Source organism: Gopherus flavomarginatus, chromosome 16, assembly GCF_025201925.1.
Source record: "Gopherus flavomarginatus isolate rGopFla2 chromosome 16, rGopFla2.mat.asm, whole genome shotgun sequence".
NCBI classification, from domain to species: domain Eukaryota; kingdom Metazoa; phylum Chordata; order Testudines; family Testudinidae; genus Gopherus; species Gopherus flavomarginatus.
In genome coordinates, this window is record NC_066632.1 from 23,879,302 (window position 1) to 23,904,778 (window position 25,477).

The 25,477-nt window shown below is 45.1% G+C and overlaps 1 protein-coding gene across 8 annotated transcripts in view; it reads left to right on the forward strand.

Annotated features, from left to right (window-relative positions):
- Window positions 1-25,477, forward strand: part of SLC11A2 (solute carrier family 11 member 2) — a 45,172-nt gene that overhangs the window by 6,995 nt on the left and 12,700 nt on the right. For 3 of the 8 annotated variants that reach the window (XR_007769788.1, XM_050925291.1, XM_050925297.1), the window contains exons 2-15: window positions 8,773-8,856; window positions 13,071-13,207; window positions 14,248-14,373; window positions 15,072-15,191; window positions 17,402-17,508; window positions 18,356-18,426; window positions 18,571-18,638; window positions 19,379-19,534; window positions 20,720-20,878; window positions 21,494-21,580; window positions 21,842-21,961; window positions 22,383-22,532; window positions 23,870-23,943; window positions 24,671-24,824. Coding sequence is in view for 7 of the 8 variants with exons in the window: in XM_050925291.1 (XP_050781248.1) it covers window positions 8,773-8,856; window positions 13,071-13,207; window positions 14,248-14,373; window positions 15,072-15,191; window positions 17,402-17,508; window positions 18,356-18,426; window positions 18,571-18,638; window positions 19,379-19,534; window positions 20,720-20,878; window positions 21,494-21,580; window positions 21,842-21,961; window positions 22,383-22,532; window positions 23,870-23,943; window positions 24,671-24,824 (1,613 nt within the window). In the remaining variant the exon portion in view is untranslated. Of the gene's footprint in view, window positions 1-933; window positions 1,027-8,770; window positions 8,857-11,428; window positions 11,493-13,023; window positions 13,208-14,247; window positions 14,374-15,071; window positions 15,192-17,401; window positions 17,509-18,355; window positions 18,427-18,570; window positions 18,639-19,378; window positions 19,535-20,719; window positions 20,879-21,493; window positions 21,581-21,841; window positions 21,962-22,382; window positions 22,533-23,869; window positions 23,944-24,670; window positions 24,825-25,477 lie in introns of those variants that run through there. The other 5 variants (XM_050925294.1, XM_050925295.1, XM_050925296.1 and 2 more) reach the window with 5 other exon arrangements.

The window sequence follows — 25,477 nt, forward strand, 5'->3', positions numbered from 1 at the left end:
GATAGTTCTCTGAAAACATCCACTCAATGTGTAGCGGCAGGCAAAAAGGTGAACAGAATGTTGAGAATCATTAAGAAAGGAATAGATAATAAGACAGAAAATATCATATTGCCTCTCTGTATAAATCCATCGTACACCTATTTGAATACTGCATGCAAATGTGGTCACCCTATCTCAAAAAAGATATATTAGAATTGGAAAAGGTTCAGAAAAGGGCAGCAAAAATTATTATGGAACAGCTTCTGTATGCGGAGAGATTAATAAGACTGGGACTTTTCAGCTTGGAAAAGAGATGACTAAGGTGGGTATATGATTGAGGTCTATAAAACCGTTACTGGTATGAAGAAAGTGAATAAGGAAGTGTTATTTACTCCTCATAACATAAGAGCTAGGGGTCACCAATGAAATTAATAGGCAGCAGGTTTAAAACAAACAAAAGGAAGTATTTCTTCACACAACGCACAATCAATCTGTGGAACTCTTTGCCCGAGAATGTTGTGAAAGCCAAGACAATTACAGAAGAACCAGATAAATTCATGGAGGATAGGTCCACCAATGGCTCTTAGCCAGGATGGGCAGGAATGGTGTCGCTAGCCTCGGATTGCCAGAAGCTGGGAATGGGCAAAGGAGATGGATCATTTAATGATTCCCTGTTATAGTCATTCCCTCTGTGATGTAATAGCCAGGGATGGGGTTAATTTAACCCTCTCAAGGACAATTTAAGTCACTTGTTCAGGAGAAGCTGATTTTACCCATAGTCATCTGCCTTGCTGAATCATCTTTTCCACTCCACCCCTCCACCCCCCTTTATCTCTGGTCATCAGAATGTCTTTGTGTGTTGAAACTGCCCAGATAACAAGAGGAAGGCTATAAAGAGACTGCTTTGGGAGGGCAAAAGCTTTCACAGAGAGGAAAGAGACAGTTCTGTAGTCTGGACACTGACTCTCACCCTTGGTCAAGAAGAACTGACTAGTGAAAACTTCTAGTGATGATGCGGTGTCGGTCCCAGGATATTAGAGAGACAAGGTGGGTGAAGTAATATCTATTATTGGACCAACTTCTGCTGGTGAGAGAGACAAGCTTACACAGAGCTCTTAAGGTGATAACCAGCACAGAAAGGTGTAGGTGTTGGGATGCCCCAGGAGGGTGGGTGGCGGTATCTTTATAATGGAGGGTGAATGGCTAACTGTATATACCAAAGCAATTCAACTGTAAACTTTTGGGGGCAGGGACCATCTTTTGGTCCTGTGTTTGGACAGGGCCTAGTACAGTGGAGTCCATAATTGGGGCTCTTAGCTGCTACCACAGTACAAATAATGAGCCATAAAGAAGTGTAGCCATGTTTCCCATGTCTGTGGGTAATGACGCAGAAAGATGCTGGGATACCACTGTGGGTGAGCACTGTATAAATCTCCAGATATATAGGATGACCAGCTAGCAAGTTGTTTTAAGTTGGGACAGGGGATGAAGAGGGGGTAATAGGCACCTACATAAGAAAAAGCCCCAAATATCGGGGCTGTCCCTGTAATATGAGGACATCTGGTCACCCTACAGATATGGATAAAATAACCATATGGCCCTCAGAGTTCTGAGGAGGGATACACCATTCTGGCTTAATGAAGCCTGCTTAAAAACCAGTAACTGCTCCAGCATGGAGAGTTCACGTGGCCAGCAGGGAAGCCAGGGAGGATCAAAGCTCAGCACCAACTGCAAAAGCCTCTGTAACCCTACCTGCTTTTGGTATGTTACTAGATCAGGTTCCTCCTTGTCTAATATACATCACCATCTTGTGGTAATGACTGGCAAGCAGTCATCAGCTCTTCATGCTTACCAGTGTACTGCTGCTGGGAAGCAGAATTGCAGAACCCTAGAAATGCCGGTAAAAAGAAAGGACTCGCTGGACTGAAGTGTGTAACTTCATAAGTAGTGGTTCAGGATTTATGCAGGAGAACGGTCTGTTTGCTGCAAGAGGTATTGAATGTCTAAACAAAAGAGATACTGTATTTGCCTTGTGGACTAGAACAGTTTAAGAGCGTGTGGAGAATAATAATCCAGAGTAGAACACACTTCCCAATTACCTGTTGGAATGCTTAAAGTTCAAGGAGGCATGCACACAGAAATTGTTGCTCTTCATATTCTAGAGCAAGGTAGTTGGGATAAAAAATGATCTGAAGCAGAAATGCCTGATGGAACTGTGTAATGTAGTAATCAGCCTCAAAAATGGATTCCTCCTTCTGAGGGGAGCGACAGGATCTGAATCTTTCCTTGCCAGCTCTTTAGACCTTGTCCTTCTGACACAGCCTTCCCTGTTGTATTGGCTTTCACAGGCCTGGCTATCCTTTTGCTTTAATTCCAGAGAGTTGTGTGTGATCAGCATGTGGATATGTTGCATTACTGGGAACGTCATACACAAAATAAAACCCACAAATTATTGCAGTGACTACTCGGATCCAAGAGGGCAAAAACATGGCTTTCTGCAGAGACCCACAGGACATCTCTAAGCATTTGATTGGCGGGGCTTATTCAATCAAACTCACAGATTTTAAAGCCAGAAGGGACCATTAGATCTTTTATTCTGACCTGTATCACAGACAATAGAACTTCATCTAGTTGTCTTTATATTGAGCCCTGGTATTTACTAAAATGTGACTTTCAGAAACACATCATATCTTGACATCAGCAGATGGAGAATTGACCACTTTCCTCAGAAGTTTATTTTAAGGTGTTTCCTTCATGCCCCACCTATTGTGGTTTGTTAGTACAGATGAATGGAAGTGGTCGAGCGTCAGGTGTTGAATAGCATGTTGTAAGAGGTCAGTGAATGATACTTTCAAACTTAAGCGTTTGCTGTCTGGACAAAGGAATCATAGAATATAAGGGTTGGAAGGGACCTCAGGAGGTCATCTAGTCCAACTCCCTGCTCAAAGCAGGACCAATCCCCAGGCAGATTTTCGCCCTAAATGGTCCCCTCAAGGATTGAGCTCACAATCCTGGGTTTAGCAGGCCAATGCTCAAACCACTGAGCTATCCCTCCCCCAAGCATAGTGAATGAATGTCTCATGAGAGTTTAAACTGGGCCAGGGTTTGTAGCTTGTCAGCAGAGATAGGAGCGAAATGGTTTATCTCGCACTCAAAGAGAAATGTGTTTTGGAAGGCGATATTTAGGTCAGTCTCTTCCTGTAACGAATGTTTGCCATGTGATCGTCTTCCCTTGTGCCTTTATTAACCTCTCTGAGGTTGATGTTAATAGAACTTGCTGCAGAAATAAGTAACTTCTTTCCTTCTGGGGAACTTGTTTTGAGGGAAACATGATGTATTGAGGAATCTGTTCTATTAGGTTTTAGAATTAAGATTTCATCAGAACAGCTTCTAAAAATCTGTAAAGCTTTAAAATCCAAAGGGAGGATGTGTGTGGATTGTGTTCTGTAAATAAGCTTCTATAGAGCAATGGATAACGTTTTCCTAAATTACTTTTGAAAATGGGACTTCAGAAGCACCTAAGTGACTTAGGAGCCTAAGACTTTACCCCTAGGAACTACATCTCCTCCACTGTAAGGTAAACTATGCTGAAAGCTGTCTCCACTGTCCTGTAGAACAGTGGTCTCCAAAGTGGGGTGAGCAAGAGGATCCTTCGGGGTACGCAGCAGGAGGAGCGTTGCTGGAGCAGTGCTGCTTCGGCAGTTCGGGCGACTTTTTTTTGTTGTTGTTGCTTGGGGCGGCAAAAATGGTAGAGGCGGCGTGGCAGGGGATGCGTACTCAAAAATTTGTTACTGGTGGGGGTGCACGATCAAAGAAGTTTGGAGAGCACTGCTGTAGAAAATCAGCCAAGATCTCTCTCCAGCTGCTCTGGATGGTTGACCTGACCTACCTGAGCAACAGCAAGCTTATACTCTGGTAGATCACATCCATTGTAGTCAGTGATCCACTGTAAGAGAGAACCGTCCTGGCCAGTTCGGGATCACTTGCATATCACACAGTCACCTGTTTAGCCTCTCTGCCCTGTTCTGGCAAATTACCTTGGTATTTACCTACTCTGAAATTGCCTACTCTGAAACTTGGTATTTCAGTTTTTCAAACTATTCTGTAGGATTGTTGCTGGCTTTTATACACCAATAGAGAGAATGTTTGTGTTGATGGTGGTTGCTTAAGATTCTAGTATTAAAAATCATTTGAAGCTCTTGTTTTGAAAGAATAGTAAAGACAACAAGTCACATGCTCACATAACTAAGATGGGTAAAGCTTTGATCTAGCCTTGAAGATGGGTGCCCATCTAGGAGGGAACTGCTTATGCAGACTAGCAACTAAGTCTAAGGCAGAGCTACTGTGCTCTTGGTCTAAAAGAATGTCTTTGGCATCAAGTCTTGCTGATGCTATGTCCAATCATTTGATCGTGGTGGTGCTGCTGAAATTGCTGCAGACTGTGATAGTTTCCACATCATTGGATCAAGGTGATTATTTCTCCTGTTTTAATTACCACACTTGGTCAGAAACATAGCTGCAGCAGCAGAATGCTGTGTAGTGACAGCATTCATATCTGTAAGGGATGTGGGTCTCTGTGGAATTCTGCTGCTTTTAAGACAACAAGAGTATATGGCATGTGTAACCCGCACACCTCCTGGGTGTGGTGTTCTGTCTCATCTAGTGCTACGGAGACCACTTTGAGAGAGAGAGATTGATTGATTGATTGATGAGTCTGCTCTACAGCCTTCACTAATAGCCTGTTGACTTTTAGCTGAAGCACTAAGCTCCGGAGGTCCCAGGTTCAATCCTGCCCGCTGACGACCAGGGTCTGTCAGCATTACAAGTCGGGGCTTGTCCGGGATGTCAGCTGGGAAGTCTCTGAAGCTTGGGACGTACTTCCTCAGCTAGGAGAAGTATGTAACCCGCACTCTTTCTGGGTGTGGTGTTCTAGTGGCACTGAGACCCCTTAGAAAGAGCGATTGTCCGCTCAACAGCCTTAGCTTTTTAGCTCATGTGGTAGAGGCTCATGTACTAAGCTCCAGAGGTCCATAGTTCAATCCTGCCTGCCGACAACTGGGGTCTGTCAGCGTTACATATGTACCAAAACAACAGCTTTCAAACTAGGATGACTGATTGTCTGATCCTCTTCCTTGTACCTGCAGAGCTGGAAGAAGTGGAGGATTTTTTTTCACGTGCAGACCAGGTGAAAGCTAAAGCATTGCACCAAAATATTGCAGCCTTTGTACGTGGCAAATTAAATCTGACGTGCTTTTTGAGGCACTGAAACAGTCTGAACTTGTAAGCCCTCATCTAAGGTGAGCAAATGTACTTGTTAGTCCGTGAAGAGCAAACTCCTAATTTGTCTAAAGTGGCACTAGCAAATTTCATTGAGAGCCATGAAGTGCGTAGAGCACACAGAACAGTGTTCACTCTGCATTAATCTGTTGTTCTAGAATAAACAATTTAAAATCTTGAGCATATTTGAGTTGATAAATAGTAGGATTGTCTTTTCTACAGGAAAGGAACGGAGCCATTTCAACTGAGCAAATTGCTGTGAATGAGCTGAAGTCTGTCTGGGTTCTTTTAAAACGTCAGCTACACGTGCTGGTTTATTCAGTATGGAATGTATGAACTGTAATTCTGCTTTGAACATTTTAACTTTGGCACAAATTCACTTAGTGTTAATATCCAACTAGCATTTTCCTTGTATACCCACATTAAGATGGAATTTAGGAAGAAAACATTGCCAATGTATGGCATTGTCCCATGAGCAAAAATACCCTGTTAATATATAACAGGCTTTGAGGACATTAAGTGCTTTACATACCATGCTTAGATGTTATCAGGACTTAAAATATATCATTGGATTTTTTTTAAGTTGACATATTGATATTTAGGGATGATGCCAGCTTTCATCTGAAACTCTGCACCTGACTGGCACAGAAAGTGATCGTGACTGGCTATTTAGTGGTCCTGACTGGCTTTTTAGTGCGTTTAGAAGAGCATTCTGATGCCAGGGTGATGAACATGATCTCAATCCTTAAACCACAGCCCCATAGTGTAGGATGTGTGATTTCCAGTTCTACACATAAAAGAATTTCCATTATTTCCTGCTTCCCTGTTGTGGTTTCATTGTTTGTTAGTGTCGCAATTCAGGGCAACTGCTTCTGGGTTTTCCTTCTGTGATGCGTCAAGAGCATCCACTCTAGACTCCTGGCTCCTCAGCTGTCAACTCTCTTGGGTGGCAATCCATGTCTCTCTCCTACCTGACCAGGGTTCCTCCAGGCTGTATCGTTCCCTGCCTACACTGTGACATTCCCAGCAAGCCAGGCTGCCTAAAGAGGCCAGTGTCTGCTCTTTACGTTCTGTTTGGAGGCTATGAACAATGTATTGGCCAGCAGTTATGAGTTACCACACAGTTCTTTATAAACAAGCACATTGCTTCTTAAGGTAACAGCATTATAGAGAAAACATTTTAAAAAAAACAAACCCAAACACTACATGCACGCTGATAAGCTTACCAGAGGTCACCCATCAGTCTTATGGGGCCTCTGTAGGCCAAAGTCCTTCCAGACCTTCCTAGGAAGGATTGTGGGCCCTCCTTGGACAGAAGGTCCTGTCTGTTTGCTGGATCAGAAAGAAGGCCTTGAGTCAGTTTAAACTCCAGCTATTTACCCAAAAGTGCTTTCTTTATCTGTTCGTCTCTGGAGAATCTAGTCTGAACTAGTATATGTGAGCCTCTCCAGAAGGTAGTATCCCTCTCTGAGGGGGTTACAACCTGGCTGAGTTGCCGCTGGTTTTAGTTCTTGTAAGAGCTGTAGTATCTCTCAACATCCAGAGTAGAACACAAGCCATTCATTTAAAACAGCAGACCCCAAAGATAGGGTTGAAATGTCCATCACAAGCACCACTAATCTTGGAGCTGGCACCAGATACTGCAAGAACGAATGTCCATGTTGATTAGTTTCTCTAGGTAGTCTCAAAAAGAACAAGAGTACTTGTGACACCTTAGAGACTAACAAATTTTTCAGCATGAGCTTTTGTGAGCTACAGCTCACTTCTTCGGATGCACAGAATGGAACACACAGACAGGAGATATTTATACATACAGATAATATGAAAAGGTAGAAGTATGCATACCAACAGGAAGAGTCTAATCAATTGAGATGAGCTATCATCAGCAGGAGAAAAAAAACTTTTGAAGTGATAATTAAGATGACCCATAGAAGGTGTGAGGAGAACTTAACATAGGGAAATAGATTCAATTAGTGTAATTACCCAACCATTCCCAGTCTCTGTTTAGGCCTGAGTTAATTGTATCTAATTTGCATATTAATTCGAGTTCAGCAGTCTCTCTTTGGAGTCTGTTTTTGAAGTTTTTTTGTTGCAAAATTGCCACCTTCAAGTCTGTCACTGAGTGGTTAGAGAGGTTGAAGTGTTCTCCCTCTGGTTTTTGAATGTTATGATTCCTGATGTCAGATTTGTGTCCATTTATTCTTTTGCGTAGAGACTGTCTGGTTTGGCCAATGTACATGGCAGAGGGGCATTGCTGGCACATGATGGCATATATCACGTTGGTAGACGTGCAGGTGAACAAGCCCCTGATGGCATGGCTGATGTGATTAGGTCCTATGATGGTGTCACTTGAATAGATCTGTGGACAGAGCTGGCATCGGGCTTTGTTGCAAGGATAGGTTCCTGGGTTAGTGTTTGTTGTATGGTGTGTGGTTGCTGGTGAGTGTTTGTTTGCTTCAGGTTGGGAGGCTGTCTATAAGCGAGGACTGGCCTGTCTCCCAAGATCTGTGAGAGTGAGGGATCATCTTTAAGGATAGGTTGTAGATCTTTGATGATGCGCTGGAGAGGTTTTAGTTGGGGGCTGTAGGTGATGGCTAGTGGCATTCTGTTATTTTCTTTGTTGGGCCTGTCCTGTAGTAGGTAGCTTCTGGGTACTCTTCTGGCTCTGTCAATCTGTTTTTTCACTTCAGCAGGTGGATATTGTAGTTTTAAGAATGCTTGATAGAGATCTTGTAGGTGTTTATCTCTGTCTGAGGGATTGGAGCAAATACGGTTGTATCTTAGAGCTTGACTGTAGACAATGGATTGTGTGGTGTGTCCTGGATGGATGCTGGAGGCATGTAGGTAAGTATAGCAGTCAATGGGTTTCCGGTATAGGGTGGTGTTTATGTGACCATTGCTTATTAGCACAGTAGTGTCTAGGAAATGGACCGCTTCTGTGGATTAGTCTAGGCTGAGGATGATGGTGGGATGGAAATTGTTAAAATCACGGTGGAATTCCTCGAGGGCTTCTTTTCCATGAGTCCAAAGATGTCATCAATGTAGCGCAAGTAGAGTAGGGGCGTTAGGGAACAAGAGCTAAGGAAGCATTGTTCTGAGTCAGCCATAAAGATGTTGGCATACTGTGGGGCCATGCAGGTACCCATAGCAGTGCCGCTGACTTGAAGGTTTATATTGTCCCCAAATGTGTAATAATTGTGGTTCTGCTCACTTCCTCCCCCTAGTTCTTGTTTTAAGCTCCCAGGGGCTTGTTTTCTTTGTTCAAGCGGCTTTTTGTAAATCAGGTCCACGTGAAAACATCTATTTCTAATACTTGTTGAAGCCCTTTTAAAGCAGGGGAAGGGCTGTATAAATTCCAAGGGTGCTGCTGTTGTGCTTTAATCTGTCTGTTAGAAGTTGCTATTTCTATAGTCCATACTTTAGCCGCTCATTTTATTTCTCCCTGATTCATGCAGTCTCTGTGTTTTGATGTGTTCTTGCCCTAACATTGCCTTTTTCCCTTTTTTTTTTTTGCAGTTAATGTGACCTATTCTAAGGAGTCCCCCTCCAGTCAGAGATCTTCCACCATGGCACCTGGCAAGGAGCGGAAAATATTATATGGTAACACTCCACACTCGTGTGCATGTTAGGAACACAGGAATTGCTATACAGGATCAGACCAGTTGTCCATTTAGTTCACTACCTTGTTTCAGGCCAGTGGTTGGTAGCAGGCTCCTTAGAAGAAGAGACAAGAATTCCCATAATAAAACAATTACAAAATATAGACAAAGTTCTTTCCTAACCTCACACAATTTCCATCCTTCTGTGAACTGGCAAGGTTATAGACTGGGAACCACTTAAAATGGGAGAACCAAGGCTGGGATTTTTTAAGACCCTAAGGCAGGGGTCCCCAACACAGTGCCCCTGGGCACCATGGCGCCCACTGGGGCATCTAAGTGCACCCGCAGACTGGCTGGCAGACAAGCATCCACTGAAATTCGGCAGCATTTCAGCGGCGCCACCTCTGGATGACACTACTTGCCGCTGACAAACAGCGTCATCCAGAGGCATCGCCGCCGAATGCTCGCCCGCTGCCATGGTCCGCTGTGGCTCGTCATCTGGTGCCTGCCAGACGAAAAAGGTTGGGGACCACTGCCCTAAGGGAAGTAGGTGGCCATATCCCGTTGAAATTTCATGGGGTTTGGGTGCCTGACTCTACTAGGCTTCTTTGGAAACCCCAGTGCAAATTCTTCCCTCTCTTAATCAGAAGGAGACTGTGACTGAATCCAGTCTTAAACCTTATTTGCATGCTACTTCCAGTAGAAAGCAACAGGTTTTGAGATTCCATGAAAAGAGTGTAACACATCTCTAGACAGACAGGACTGTCTGTCCAAGTGGTCTGGTTACCATCTTTCCGGTTAAGTCCTGTCAGCATTGCCTGTGAACCAGTTAGTGAAAGCAGTGGATAAAAGAGGAGAAACCAGACAGTAACTTTAAATCCTGCTTCCTTAGTGTAATTAGAGTAACATTGATCTGGGTTATGAACAGTACTTGTTTTGAATAGTCACAGTGTCAAGAGTTGGGTGCAATTCACTTTTAACCCTGAGTGTCCCCAAATGCTTCTGGTATTGCAGCTCCCTGCCTAGGACTTGCACACAGCCAGCATGCTCCTTGTATGCTGTACAGCTCTGATTCAACCACTTGGAATCCAACAGCCTGCCAGCAGTTATCCCAGCCAGTTTTGTCTTTACCAGACTTGGTTAATGTTAGGAGGTGACCGCAGCACACCCCTAGTCCCGAACTTCCCTAGACCCATGTGCTCTGCAGTCTCCACCCCTCTTCAAAGGAATAAGATCTGTTTGCTCTTTTAATGAGACAACCTTTTCAACCTGTGGTCCACGGACCCCTGGAGAGTCACAGACTATCTGATTTCCAAAGGGGTCTGCACCTCCATTCAAAAATTTTTACAGGTCTGCAAATGAAAAAAGGTTGAAAACCACTTCTGTAATACAGATACAGTGACGCTGGTTTCGATTAATAGTAAAACAAGTTTATTAACAAAAGAAGATAGGATTTGAAGTGAGCTCAAGTATATGATAAAGTTAGAAATGGTTACAAGCAAATAAAAGTGAAAACACCCATCTAAAAGTCTAAAACTTAATCTAGCAAGTTTTGCTTCAAGGCTTTGTTCAAGATGGCCTTTCTCACCCATAGTTTTCCAGCAAGATGGTGACTGACCCTCTCCTCAGTCAAAATCTCTTCCAGAGGCCTAAAGTGCTGGTGCCTTTTTCTGCTTAGCTGAAAGAGAAAACTTGGGGTTCTCTGCCCCTTTCTTTAATAGTCTGTGGAATCTTTGAAATGAAATCTTCAGAAGTAAAGTTTCACCAAGCTCTGAGGAAGGGGACATGGAGTTTGGGAGAGCATGGAGCTCCCTTCACCTTCTTCCCTCTCTATTGTGTTCGCTAATGTGCAGATTGTTCTGTTCCCTGCCATCTCCTCCCCTGCTGTCTTGATGATCCTGTTTACTACTTACCTGTACATTGAGGTAAACGCATTCCTTTGTTTAGGATTGATGGCTTTGGCAACTTCTGCCCAAGCAGAACATGTGCATCGTACGGGGGAATTCATAACTTTTCATATCATGTTTCTACTTATATTTCACCATATTATTGACCAGGGAATTAGTAGTTTTCAAATGATACCTCACAAGGCATATTTTGAACAAAAATTGTTACAGTACTTTGTAGGGTGTTAGTAAAGGGATTCTTTTGGTCGCTCGCAGGTAGAACTAAGATTTTCTGGCTGACCTTTTTTGGTATGACTTACACCTTTGAGATTAGCTGTTCCAGATGGATGAAAATTGTGGCTGAAGCCAGTTCTCAGGTTGTCAGTTCCCAGCACCCTTAAGCAACAGATTGACTGACTGTTCGTATGACTTCCTTAGTTTGGTTGAACTAGCTGAGCCAGATATTGTGCAACCAAAGCCAGGAAGAAAAGAAACACACACAGGTGCTGTTGCTTTAAATCTATTATATAAACAGATCTGCTGGCAGGCCGGTCAGGTATTTAGGAGGTGGGGCAATGAGGAGGAACAACCAGCTTCAGTTTGCTGTGATGATGCAATTGGAAACTGTTTAAGAGCCCAAACCTGGCTTTTATTTCTCTGGTTATAAATGGTCACTTCTCCTCTTAGTAAAGTTGGATGCCGCTTTTCCTCCTCTGAAGCAAAAGCATAATGCCAGAAGGTGGTAGCCGGAGTGAGTATAACACGGGTGGTGGAATTGGATTTTTTTTTCTGGGCTGGTGCTGAGGGGAGTGGAAAGGAGTTGTAATTCTGTCACTGGACTGACCCTGTTTACCTGACTTACAGCCTAAAATTAGATACTGTCCAAAGAGTTCAGCAGGACTGGGTGTCTGCTGTGGGCTCTCTCTCGATCTTGGGAGTCGGGGAAATGATCCGCTAGTCTCCTTTAATGTCTCTTACTCCTGGCTTCCAAAGATCTAACAAACTGTGCATTGTGCCTTCCTGAGGCTGAATTCAGTGCATTAGCAGCATCTTCTAGGGCAGGGGTGGGCAAACTTTTTGGCCCGAGGGCCACATCTGGGTTGTGAAACTGTATGGAGGGCTGGGTGGAGAAGGCTGTGTTCCCCCTGCCCCCCAGAACAACCTGGCCGCCTATCCCCCCCCACTTCCTGCCCCCGTGACTGCGTCCCTTAGAACCTCCAACCCCCCCGCTCCTTGTCCCCTAACCTCCCCCTCCTGGGACCCCCTGCCCATAACCGCCCCCCAGGACCCCACCCGCTATCCACACACTGCCAGCCCCTTTTGGAATGTGGCCCTGCGAGCATGGGCAGAGGACTCAGGAGGAACAAGGGCAGCTGCGCAGCCAGAGAGAAGCAGCGATTTCCCCTTCAAAGCACCTCTTCTCTCTGACTGGCTGTGCAGCCGCCCCCTCCGGCTGCATTCCCCACACTCCCGCCACTGGCAGCGCCTGCCTGCTCCTCTGCCCCCACAGTGCAGCCCCTCCCTTCCCGCGGAGGCTGTGCGGGTGCTGAGCTGCCCGAGTGCCTGGCCCTGGGGCCTCCATGTTGTTGGAGGTACTGCCAGGGCACCCTGTGTTCACCCCTGAGCCGCGCCGCCCAGCCGGAGCCAGCCATGCCCCTGCACTGCTGGCACGGCGAGCTGAGGCTGCAGGGGAGGGGCCGGGGCTGTCCAGGAGCTCAGGGGCTGGGCAGGATGGCCCCACAGGCCAGATGTGGCCCACGGGCCGTAGTTTGCCTACCTCTGTTCTAGGGGCTTAAACTGAACTTCCAGGCATGCGACAAAAGATGGTAGGGCTTTTGAACAGGGCTAAGGTTTGTTAAAATGAAGGAGTGGAAGGGGGTGCCAGTAGGTGTTGAGCCACCTGAGTTGCACTTACAGCAAAATCCCAGCAGCAGCAAGGTAATAATTTCATTTATTCTATTGGAAATGCGTTGTTAAGGCGCCAAGAGCTTGGGCAGGCATCTTAATATTTAAAATAAAAAATAAACTTGCCTCGCTCGCATGTGACCGTGAGAGCTGGAGAATGTCAAGTGGAGAACGCAGTCTCATTGCAGTAGCTTCTTTATGTGGATTTGCCGCTCCACACGTTTCATTCCTCCAGGTGTTTGGAAAAAAAACCCAAACCTCCCAACCCACCAATCCTGACAAGGGATGGCAGTGGGGCTAGAACATCCGCTTTCTACTTTGCCTATGGCACTTGCAAGTTGCATTTTAAACCGGCCATGTTCCTGGCATCATTTCAGCACAATGACTCCTTCCTTGTTTTACACGTGGCTTTTTGTAAATCCAGAAGATGTCGCTGAAGACCACGAGGAGGTCATCAGCACGATCTACGGCAGCCCGGTCCCACAGCAGTCACTGGAGTCCAATGATGAACCATTCACCACCTACTTCGATGAGAAGATCCCTATCCCTGAAGATGAAAAGGTCAGTGTGGCTGGGCCCCAGACTTAGCAAGCTCACCTTGGTGAGGAAATGGCTTTAATGGAAGTGGTAGGAGCCTAGATGACTTGTTTCCCTTTGTGGGCACTGGGTCCCTTTTCAGTTTAAATTGAGTTTGCTTGTTTCTAACTACGGAGAGCTATATTGAGAAGGGGGTGAGGTATCTGCTGTGCTTGCGTGGGATTCAGTGACCCAGCTAAAACAAAATGAGTGCCTGTCAGCCAACTAACACAAAGCAAGTGACTGCCAGGTTCACTACCTGCTGTGGATGCCAGTTACCCACGTGGCTATTGCTGCATTCAGAGTAAACAGGTCAGCTGAACAGGAAACGCTCCTTCTGCTGCCTCCATCGGGGTTGGCAGACTTTTACAGAACCTTCAAAGCGTTTGTCTGTTTCAAGTGAATGCAGACTCCTAATGAGGATGGGCGTAGCAACTCACCCCAGAGCCACATTGCTCTCTTTAGTTATGTTTCCCAGGACAGCAGTTTCTGCTTCTGCTAAAGAGCAGAGAGACTTCTAGCGTGTGATTGCCAGGTGGAAATTGGCTTTGCTCTTACCAAGAAAAGCACGTTGGAATAGCTGTTTCTGTGCTAAGCTGGGCCCACCAGCATAATGGCCCTTCACAAGGAGCTCTGTGTGGGATGCAGTTGCTGTCTTTTCTGTAAAGAGCTGGCAAGCCAGCACTTGTCAGAGGCTTGCGTGCAAAGTTAGCTTGATATCATCCCCCAGCTAAAGTGTGGGTGACCCTGAAGATCTCAAAATAAAGGGTTGAAGTTTGGAATTCAAAATAAAGAGAGACTGATAAGGGAATGGAGAGATCTTGCCAGGGGCTGGTTGTTATTTTGCTGGCAGCTAAAAAAGCTTGTAAGTCCCTCTTACCGATTTTTTTTTTTTTTTTTTTTTTTTTATTTGTCTTAAAAATGGGCCGGTTCCTGGAGGCTGTGCTCTGTTTTGTTTGGAATCAACGCCAGTCTTTGGTGCAGAGTGGAGTCTTGACATTTCAATCTTCTCTTCCATTTTAAAGCACTCATGGTTTAGCTTCCGCAAACTCTGGGCCTTCACAGGGCCAGGCTTTCTCATGAGCATTGCCTACCTGGATCCAGGCAACATCGAGTCGGATTTACAGTCAGGTGCTGTCGCAGGGTTTAAGGTCAGTGTGAAGCTTTCCAAACTGTAAAGCAATTTTATGCTGTACTTCCAGGCCCATCACCTCTCCTAGCAGGTGCCTAGCACATCTTCTAGATGAAGGCACTGAACCGGTGTTGAGCTAAGTGCCAAAAGCCTCATCAGTGCTGTTGTGCTGAAAGGTTTGGCCAGAATTTGTACTGCTAGGGGTCTAAAGGGCTGCCTCCTGCGTTGCTTGGAAGTTACCCTCTTGGATGGGTTGGGGGTTCTGAGGGTAGCAGGAAGTGGGAGGGGGTGAATAGGGGGCAGGGCCAGGCTGTTTGGGGAGGCACAGCCTTCTCTACCCAGCCCTCCATACAGTTTCAGAACCCTGATGTGGCCCTCAGGACAAAAAGTTTGCCCATCCCTGGTTTAGCAGATCTCAGGTTTGCAGTATACCTGAGAGTGAAACCGGGCAACAAAATGGCTTGCGGGTTTATTTGCATGCAGCCCCTTGTATATGTCAGTGCCAGGATTATAAAACCAAGCATGGAATCTCAACAGGACTGCACTTCCAAATGAATAGACTATGTTCCTGGCTCCTATTAACAAGAAGGCATGTGGAAGGAACTATAATGTCAGGAGACCCAGGCGTTCTCCAGTGCAAGTCCTGGCTTGTTCATCTGCCTCTGAAGCATCTCATTACTCAAGGTCACTTACTTAGCGTTGTTGCATCTCTTTCAGCTGCTTTGGGTTCTGCTGCTGGCCACTATCATTGGTCTCCTCCTGCAACGTCTGGCAGCAAGGCTGGGAGTGGTAACAGGACTGCACCTTGCAGAAGTGTGTAACCGGCAGTATCAAAAGGTGGGTGACTTTAGATTCGAAATAGTGACTCTGGATGCTGTTCCCATGCGCTGGGCTGCTTTGCTCATCTGAGCTCTTAGTCATATCACTGAAAATAAAGCTTTCTGAATGGCTGGGAGCAAAGGGATGCTGAGGAATTGAAATTCCAGGAAGGGCTGAGAGGGGGAAAGAGCAGACATGGAGCCTCCACTTCCAGACAGTGCCTTCAAAATGGTTCTGAACTGAAGGGCTTGGGGATGGTACAGGTGACACCTCTTTTGGTCTCCACTGTTGGTTCAAAATTGGTGTGAATGGCGCTTCCTCCTTTGTCTGAGAGCTCATCTACACTAGAATCGCTACAGTGGCACAGCTGTACTGATAGCACTGCTAGTGCAGACTCTCTGTTCCAATGCGAGAGAGCTTTCCCGTTGCTTAGCTACCACTGCTCGGGGAAATGGGAGAACTTCTTACACCAGCATAATGCTGTCCACACCAGCACTTAGGTTAGTGTAACTTACGTCACTTGGGGTGGTTTTTCCAAACCCTTGAGTGATTTAAGTTATACCAAAGTAAGAGCCAAGTATGTCTCTTTAGGGAAAGAGTTCTTGCTTTTCTGCATGCAAAGCAATAAGGGCCAGTAGAGTCATGGTCCATCTCAAAAGCCATTCATTGTGTGTGAGACAGCTCTTCCTTTTGTACAGCAAACAAAAGCCTTGCCTTGGTGGGTCAAGGAAGAGCGTCCTTGGCTTCTCAGTGACTACTCTGAAAGATGGATTGTTGCTGGGCAGTGGCCGCGGGATGAAAGGAAAGATTAGACATGAAGCCCAAGGGTGGATTCAGTGCATCCTCTAAAGGGATAACAGTAGTTTAAATGCCCTTGCTGAGTTTACATTGGTCTTACTCCAATTTACAGACTCCGTTTTACAAAAAAACTGACGATCTTGTGGGTATGTGTCAGTTTGTGACTCGCTGTCTCAGACAGTCCGCACCTCTCTTGTGGTTCATATGAATGTTACTATTGATCAGCATATGTTAAATCCGCCTCTAAGGGTGGTATTTTATTTCTAAAAATAGACTTGTGAAGTTCTCTTCTGCACAATGCCCAGGTAGCTGAGGAGTTCAGGATTGACTTCTGCAATGGCCTGTGGTTGAAAGAATGGCAGGGTTACGTGCTGATACTTGGCAAACAAGTGCTAACGTTATCCCAGATTTAGCACTAACAAAGTCTCTAGATCTGGCACACGCTAGCTTCCTTTGATATAGGCTTTATGGTATAACTTTGCACATATGTTTGAGGGTGTTGATGTTCTTTCCAAACATGAAACCTCACAGCATGCCTGCCTACCATGAGGGTGGTGGTATTGTTCCCGTCTAGAAGGGAGAGACTGGGGCACAGACATTGAATGATTCTCCCATCGTCTCACAACATTGGCAGAGTCAGGCATAGAACCCAGGAGTATCCTAACTCCCTAGTTCCCTGTTCGAACACTGAATCAGGTTTCCTCTTCAAATGACTGGAGAGATTTAAAACTAGCTTTAGGGGGGCGGGGTGATGAAAAAAGAATGCACATTGCCGTTGGCTGTTGAGGAAATGCTCATGGTTGTGTAAGCATACGGTTATGACTTACTTTTCAGCTGAAAATGAGTAAAGCCATCCAGTGGAAAACATGGATCTCCCCTTAACCAGTATTTCCAGCAATCTTACACAAACCAGTTTAAAGAGACTAAGTCAGACATCAAGGCCATAAGGTTGGGTTGTCCATCTAAAAATCCCTATCTCCTCCTCCTCCCCTCCCCCCCCAATAAATCCCTCATAAGAAAAGTCATGACAACTTGATTACATTTCTGTTGTGAAGGCATTTTGGGGTGTTGATTTAAACCTGTCACAAATGCACACCTGTCATTCTTGCCGCTCATATGCTGCGGTAAACACATCTGTCTAGTTTCACGATCCAAACTGAGCAAGGAGCAGAAAATAAACTATAAAAGTTGAAGCGCATAAGGTCTTCAGAACTCGTCTTAGCAATGTAAAGGCCCGATCCAATATATACTGAAGTCATGGGTGTCTTCCATTGACTTCTGTGCTGAAAGAGAAGATGAGTTTCCTAAATGGTGTTGTAAACCCACATAAGTCTGGCAGGAAGTTGAGGGAGAAAAACTTCCCCTGTAATAGTCTGTTCATTATTTCTGGTTTTAATTTCAAGTATCTAAGGCTGAGTGTTTGTATCTAGGTCCCTCGAATTATATTGTGGCTGATGATTGAACTCGCTATCATTGGGTCGGATATGCAAGAAGTAATTGGCTCAGCAATCGCTATAAACCTCTTGTCTGCTGGGAAGTAAGTTGGCTTTTGTCACCTGAGAGAAACAGGAAATGAATGTCATTCTCCGTCTCTAGTGTATATCAGCTGCCCATATCCCATTAGAAAACAACATGCTTTGTGCCAAAAAGGACCCTTTTATTTTCTGTAGCTGAGAATCTCAGCAGATCACTGCCCTGTTCTGCTCAGCAGGGTATGAGCTCCCTCTTTGCATTGTGTATTACATAAAAAGTATTTGAGATTAAAGGTTTTTAAATAAAATGGGGGCATTTCTGAGCCCACAATTGGCACCAGCCATTGCCGATGTGACACATTGTAGAACTGTAAATAAGCTTCCCTTTGGCTTTTAGCCCTCATATTAAACCAGACCCTTACTATATGTTACAACGGTGGAGCTTCTGTTAAATCAGAACTAAATAAAGCGGGAAGGAAATTGATGTAGAGTCTTAACCTAGAAGTCCAGAGTCCAACTGTGTTTTAGCTCGATGTTCACTGCAAGTTAGCCACTTCCACCAGGCAGCGTAGAAATGGACTCTTAATCAGAAACTAACAGGCTCATTGCCCTCTAGTAGATGAGAAGTATGTCTCGCTCCAGAAACTCTTGGCTCGCTGTGCAGAGAAATGTAGGCATGGCTTAAGGTGGAACTCTTCTCTGAACTGTTTATGTAGAAAACCGACTTAGTCTCTTGCCTTAAGTAACCAAGCAACTTGTCAGATTACAAATAAAACCTTGAGATAAATGTTTGATAACAGCACACAAAAAGTGGCCATGATCCCTGCCCGGAATATAGGGAAGCTTGGACTGACGTGGCTAGAAGAGCTGGTAAAAGCACTATTCAAACTAAGCCCTGTTGTTCTGTTGCAGAGTCCCTTTGTGGGGTGGAGTGCTCATAACCATTGCTGACACTTTCATGTTTCTCTTCTTGGACAAGTATGGTAAATTCCTTTTTTTTTTCCTTTTAATTATTTTTAATGTCCCATGAAAGTACCTGTGACAGATTAAATCTGACAGCTGTCCCCTCAACATTTATGCCTGAGACTTGTCCTCCAGAACTTGCTAATGGCATTTTTCTTCCACAGGCTTGCGAAAACTGGAAGCATTTTTTGGCTTTCTTATTACCATCATGGCGCTTACGTTTGGATATGAGGTAATTCTCACTTGAACATCTTGGAGCTTTACTTAGCAATTAGAGTGACAGTCCCTCTCCCTCTTCTTTCTGTCGAACTTGTGTCTTCATTCTCTCCTCTCAAACATTTTAGAAACCGGACAATCTCATTTCTTCCTCTGATTTTTGCCCTCTCTGCCAGGCCCTTGTGAAGTCTCCTTTGCCCGTGGCCCCAGTGCTGAAAAGCACTTAAGCCCAGGCTTAAAGATAAGCATATCAGAGCTAATAAAAAAAAATAAGTTTTTCCCATGCAGCTTTTTGAGTTTTTAGTCAAAAACCGAAAGATACTGGTTCAAAAAAACAAAATTTTCCATGGAAAGTGGTTTCATTGGAAAATTTTAGACTAGTTCTAAAGCACATACTTTAATGCTGTCCGAGATTTTGTTTTTTGTTTGTTTGCTTGCGGTGGGGCCCACTTTAACTGCCCCGGGGGGTTTATTTGCTTCCTGGCTCAAATCTGGTTGGCACTGGTCTAGAAGGTTAGACCTGCCCAAAAATTGTTAGCTGTTTATCTACCTCCAAAAAGCTACCAGGTGGTGTACAACGCTCTTTCAATGCTAGTGGGTAACCAGAATCTAAGTTTTTTTAAGGGGGGAGCTATTACCAAATTATTGCAATTTTTAGGTGGGGCAAATTTGGGGCCTTCCAAGTTGGCCATCTAAGCAACTGTGTGAACGTTGCCAGTCCAGTGGTACTAGTGGCTCTCTTGTGTCTGTGTGCAGTATGTTACAGTGAAACCGGACCAGGGAAAGCTGCTGAAGGGGATGTTTATGCCATACTGTGACAAGTGCGGTACCCCCCAGCTAGAACAAGCTGTGGGGATCGTGGGAGCAGTCATCATGCCGCACAACATGTACCTGCATTCTGCTTTAGTCAAGGTAAGAGAGGAGCGAGTCCTGTATCTCCTCTAGTTCGCTCTTCAGGAGTAGAGACTATTAGAATGCGATCGTGAGGGTTGAGAGGAAAACGCCTTGCAAGGTCTGGTATGTTTGAATAGCTGTGACTGCCCTTTTCAGAGTGGGTGACGTCAAGGAAGTCAGTAGCAAAACTCCCGTTCACTGATCTGAGTGACTGCAGAGTTAGTGCAAAGTCAGTGAGAGTTTTACCTCCGACAAGTGAATGCCGATGCTGAGCACCTTTGAAAATCCCCTCTATGGTAGCAGTTCCTGTAACCTCTGCGGAGAACTCCTCAGACCTTGGAATCAGTTCAGTAAGCTGATTCTGATGTTGACTGTGCTATGTAAGTTTTCAGAATTAGAATATGCAACGTGCACCTGATAAATGTGGTATCTGTTACGTAACAGGGTAAATTGAATAAATCGGCTGAACACACGTTAACTGTGTGTTTGCGTGACAGAACCTAGGGCTAAATTAACACTTGGCAAACCCCTGAAACCATAGTTCAGACATCTGAACAGTATTTCCCAGTCTCTCTGTCTCGTGGGGTTCATCCATATTTGATTCTATTGGGGACAAGATGACAAACCCAGGCTAATTTTAAAGCTGAAGGCCATCAGTCTGTCCTGCAAACAAGATGGGCTTTTTTCTCCTTCCGCCTCCTCATAGCAGCATATGTTTAGAGCTCAGGCTGATGCCGCCCCTTATCTTTCTAGCTCCTGTATCTTGGGGCACATCACAGCAGAAGGCTGGGCAGCCTTTGGGCGCATGGGTAAGCTAGGAAGCATGTCCAACATGGTGAGATTTCATTTGGAGCTGCAGCTGACCATGGGGAAATCCAGTCTGCCGGAGCAAAGTGCTCAAACATGTAGTGTTGCTAGTACATCCTGTGGATGGGTGCTTGTGGTCAGCCACAGCCCTGCTTCTTCAAACCATGCCCCTTGGCTCATTGTATGCACCCCACAGTGTTGTTGCATTAGCAACTACTCTTGGCTAGCTGATGTCTAATGTCTCATGCTGTTTATTGCTATTTGTAAGGCCTAAAGAGAGATACAGTCAAAGTTCAGTAGCAATCCAGAGGAACCACCTGTTGGAGATACAGCTGGTTCCGTTGACTAGAGGTTTTGAAATACTCTCATAATTGTCTTTAAACGCTTTCTCTCCAGTCAAGGCAGGTGAATCGTGCAGACAAGAGGGAGGTGCGAGAAGCCAATAAATATTTCTTCATAGAGTCCTGCATTGCTCTCTTTGTCTCCTTCCTCATTAACGTCTTCGTCGTCTCTGTCTTTGCTGAAGCTTTTTTTGGGAAGACTAATGAACAAGTGGTGAGTCTCTGGGGTTTGTTGGGGGTTGTGCGCTTGTGTTGTGGAGATTCTGGATTACTAGGAGTAATATACATGGTGGGTATATCGACACTGCAGTCGGGAGGTGTGATTTCAGCACATGTTGGCGTACCCTAGCTCGATTAACAATAGCAATGAAGCCAAGGCAGCAGCATGGCTAACCCTGCCCACCTGGGACCCCAGGTACCTACTTGGGGCTAACCCACTATCCATGCTGCTACAGCTTCACTACTGGTTAGATCAAAGCTAGATGAGGTATGTCCACACATACTTCAGTCGCACCTCCCAGCTGCAGTGTAGACACCCTAAAACACTGTGCACCTGGGTTAATAATAGCTACTGTGTTAACAGTGGGCCTAAGTGTTTCATACACCAAGGGCCTGATTCTCATTTAAACCAAGGCCCCTTTACGCTGCCCCGGCAGGCATAAATGTAGGCACTGATCTCGCCCTAGCCTGTAAGATGCACCCAACACATTAATGCTAATGCATTTCATCTGGCCAGCTCCTCTATCCCAAACTCTGCCAGCCATGGTTTCTGCTCTCTGAAATCTGTTAACAAAAATGAAACTTCCTAAACTGTTTTGTCCTCTTCTAGAATGAAGTCTGCACAAACAGCAGCAGCCCCTATGCCGGACTCTTTCCAAATAACAATGCAACCTTGGAAGTGGATATCTACAAAGGGGTGAGTGGCTTTATAGTGATGCCAGGCAGGGTGGTCTTATCTGAATGATCCTTGACTGAGTTATATGCAGCTGCTTCTTCTGAATAAATGTAGACTATTCAGGGCTTGAACCTATAAGACTATAAGAGTTGTCCTGTTGGAACAGAACAGTGTTCCTTCCTGCCTGGCCCATAATCAGTGTCTTGGAGCAGCTGTCTCCAAAAACTCTGCTTTAGGATTTAACACCGATTGACTTGTGTTTGGAAACTCTCTGTGTTTCAGGGTGTTGTTCTGGGATGTTACTTTGGCCCTGCTGCTCTTTACATCTGGGCAGTTGGGATTCTTGCTGCAGGACAGAGTTCAACAATGACTGGGACCTACTCTGGGCAGTTTGTCATGGAGGTATGTGACTCTACAGCTGTGCTGACTTATGGCTGTGTTTCCCCCCTTCCCCTTGTAATCCCCTGAAGTTGAGATGGTCAGTGGAGGCCTAAGCGGCAAAGAGTTCTGTGGCACCTTAGAGACTAACAAGCGTATTGGAGCATGAGCTTTCGTGGGTGAATACCCACTTCGTCAGACGCCTGAGAAGGCCTAGTTTCTTTTCCTGGTCATGCAGTTTGCTGCAGGATCAGACTTTCCTGCTATTGACCCATGTACCAGACTCTTAGGTCCCCGAGTCCCCTTGGAAAATTCCAGCCTAACTCAGGTTTCTTTAAGAGGAAAAACTCACCTTGTAGTAGATCATTCTCCTTCCCCCTGTTGCAGTTTAACTCTGGAATGTTGCTTTGTAGCAACAGCAGCTCTTCCATTTCTCTCCCCAAAGGGATTCCTCAACCTGAAGTGGTCGCGTTTTGCTCGAGTGATTTTGACCCGTTCCATTGCCATCACTCCAACCCTGCTGGTTGCCATTTTTCAAGACGTTGAACACCTGACTGGGATGAATGACTTCTTGAATGTTCTTCAGAGCTTACAGGTGAGCAGCTCACAGCACAGGACTATTCCTTGGAGAGTCATGTCTAAGCATTAGCTACTAGCAACTCCTCATTCAGAACCAACCTCTTAGTCACTACTAGTGTTGGCTTTAGGGCCTTCTGTTGGCCCACTTATGAACATTTCTGTAAGCTGGTTGGCTGAGGGGTCTTGAGTGCAGGGCTCTCTGCACTCAAGACCCCTCAGCCAACCAGCTTACAGAAAAGTATGGAGGGGAGCGGGAGGGACTGTAAATAGCAGCAGCTGCCATCAGGATTGGATTTTCCAGCAGCAGTTAATTTAGGATCTGCCCTTGGTCTGTAGCTGCTTGTGGATTGTGGCCAACATTGGTTATAGCAGTGGTTCTCAACCAGGGGTCCGGGGCTCCCTAGGGGGCCGTGAGCAGATTTCAGGGGGTCCACCAAGCATGGCTTGTGTTAGACTTGCTAGGGGACCAGGGCAGAAAGCCAAAGGCCTGCTGCATAGGACTGCAGCCTGGGGTTGAAGCCAAAGCCTGAGCAACTCAGCTTCAGAGTGCCCCCTGTGGTGTGGGGCTCTGGGCAATTGCCCTGCTTGCTACCCCTTAACACCAGCCCTGGCTTTTATATGCAGAAAAATAATTGTTGTGGCACAGCTGGGCCATGGAGTTTTTATAGCATGGTGGGAGGGCCTCAGAAAGGAAAAGGTTGAGAACCCCTGAGTTACAGAACAGATAAGTTACTTCTAGGCTCTTATATGCCTCTCAGTGAATTATCTGAGCACCACTTGAATATTTACGAAGAGCAAGAACTATATTTAAACAGGGTTACATTTATACCTTGTTTACATTTAAAAGTCATAAAAAATAACAAGTTTCCTGGCTGGTCCAATTCTCCTCGAGTTTCCAGCTCTTCAACGACCTAGATATGTATTTATGGTGCCTTGTTCCTGTTGTAAAATGAGGAATGGGAACTGCCAAATTAAGTTCTCAAAGTAGAAGAATTTCAGCTTCCGATGGTTCTTGTCTGAAACTTGCTCCTCGCACTCAAGAATGATACAGTCCATATTCCAGCATAGAAAATAACTCCTAATTCAGCTGGACTACAGAGAGAGGAGCAGAAATACTGTGCGGTCTTGCTTCTATAAACAACGCTTCTGGATTCTTTCACTGAAGAATCTCTCGGTTGAGGGGAGGTGGGGAAGCACCCGCTGTGGCTTTAAACTGCTTCCTATTCCTAGCCATGAGAGGTCTCTTAGATGACACACTTTCAATAGCTAAAGGGAAAATTTGGGGTGTTTGGGGTTTTTTTATGTGAACCAAGTCCCAGCCCTAATCTCCTGCATCTTGTTGCCTTATTCCAGCTTCCCTTTGCTTTAATCCCAGTCCTCACGTTCACCAGCCTCCATCCTGTGATGAATGACTTTGCCAATGGACTGTAAGTATGAAAAGAATCCCACCCACCTGACCTTTTTCCTGATTTAAAACCATTTGATTTAGCCCTGAATATTGATATCTATCTTGGGTGCTTGGTCCCAATAAATGTGATATCTGAGCACAATCTTTAATGTATTTAACCTCGCAACACCCTCTGAGGGAGGGGAGTTTTATCCCCATTTTATGTCTGGGGAATTGAGAAGCTAAGTGACTTGCCCAAGGTCACATGGGAACTTTGTGGCAAAGTAGAAGAACCAAGTCTCTCAAGTCTAGGCTGGCACCCTAACCTCCCTCAGTACAGTTAAGCAGGGCTAACTGTTCATGAAAACATGTGAATTGTTTTTATTCCCCAAACAGTATTAGAGTTCTTCTGCTTTTAAGCTTCTTATACATAGCCCGGCCTCCCCAAGACCTGTTTGACAACTCACTCTCCTTGGAGTGGTGCCCAATATGTCACTTCTAGAAACAGGTGTGTTTATTGCTTCCTGAGCTCTGTCTTGACTTCTTTTCTCCCACCTTTATCTAGTCTGTGTTTTTAGTCTGAAAGTAGCAACCTTCTTAGAAAAGAGTCAGTGCAGGTCAATGAAAGTTTCAATTCTGGTGACTTCATTTTCAGAGTCTCGGCATTTACATTACAAGAAGTGTTCCCTCCAAACACCAGGGCAAATAGGAACATCCCTCTCCCCCAAACGCCCCTGTAATCCCGTTTCTTTTGACTTCCCTTTCAGAGGCTGGAAGATCGCTGGCGGTGTGCTCATTCTCATCGTTTGCTGCATTAACATGTATTTTGTGGTGGTCTATGTCACTGCACTGGGACATCTTGCCTTGTATGTGGTTGCAGCTATTGTCTGCGTTGCCTACCTGTGCTTTGTAGCATATTTGGTAAGTACTGTTCTTCCACGCTCTTTGGCAAGACCATTGCTGTATAAAATTGTGATGCCAGTGATTATTGGGCTGAGGCAGCTTGTAGGCAGGACAGAAAAAATGAACTTGCTTTCCCAGGAGCTGGAAACTATTTTTTAATAAACCATAGAACTCTTACAAACACTAAGTAATCCTCGCCATCCACCAGGTGCATAATTTCAGATATGTGCCTCAGTTTCCCATAAGTCAAGACATGCTCAGGCTCCACTCAGCCTCTCAGTTCTGTGCTAAGTCCACTACTCCTTGCAACTTCTTACCTTTCATCCCAGTTCCTTTTGTGACTCATCTAATAGTCTGATGGGAGAGAGACCTTCTGAATCATGCAAAATTCTCGATCTGTTTGTGTGTATTCAAATAGTAAGAGGGGACAATTATGCATTTGTTTTAAAAAATAAAAATTAAAAGTCTGTCAACAGGCAGTTTGATTTTCCTTCCTGTGACTGCTCCTGTATCTCCAAGTTTCTACTTATTGTGAAAAGTGTGTCAAAGTTTAAAACAGCTTATAACCATGCTCAACAATGTTGAATAGCTTTCACAGTCTCAGCAGGCTTGATATGCTTTAGCATCATTAATATTCTCTGTAGAACTCATTATGAAGAGATTTGGTAACT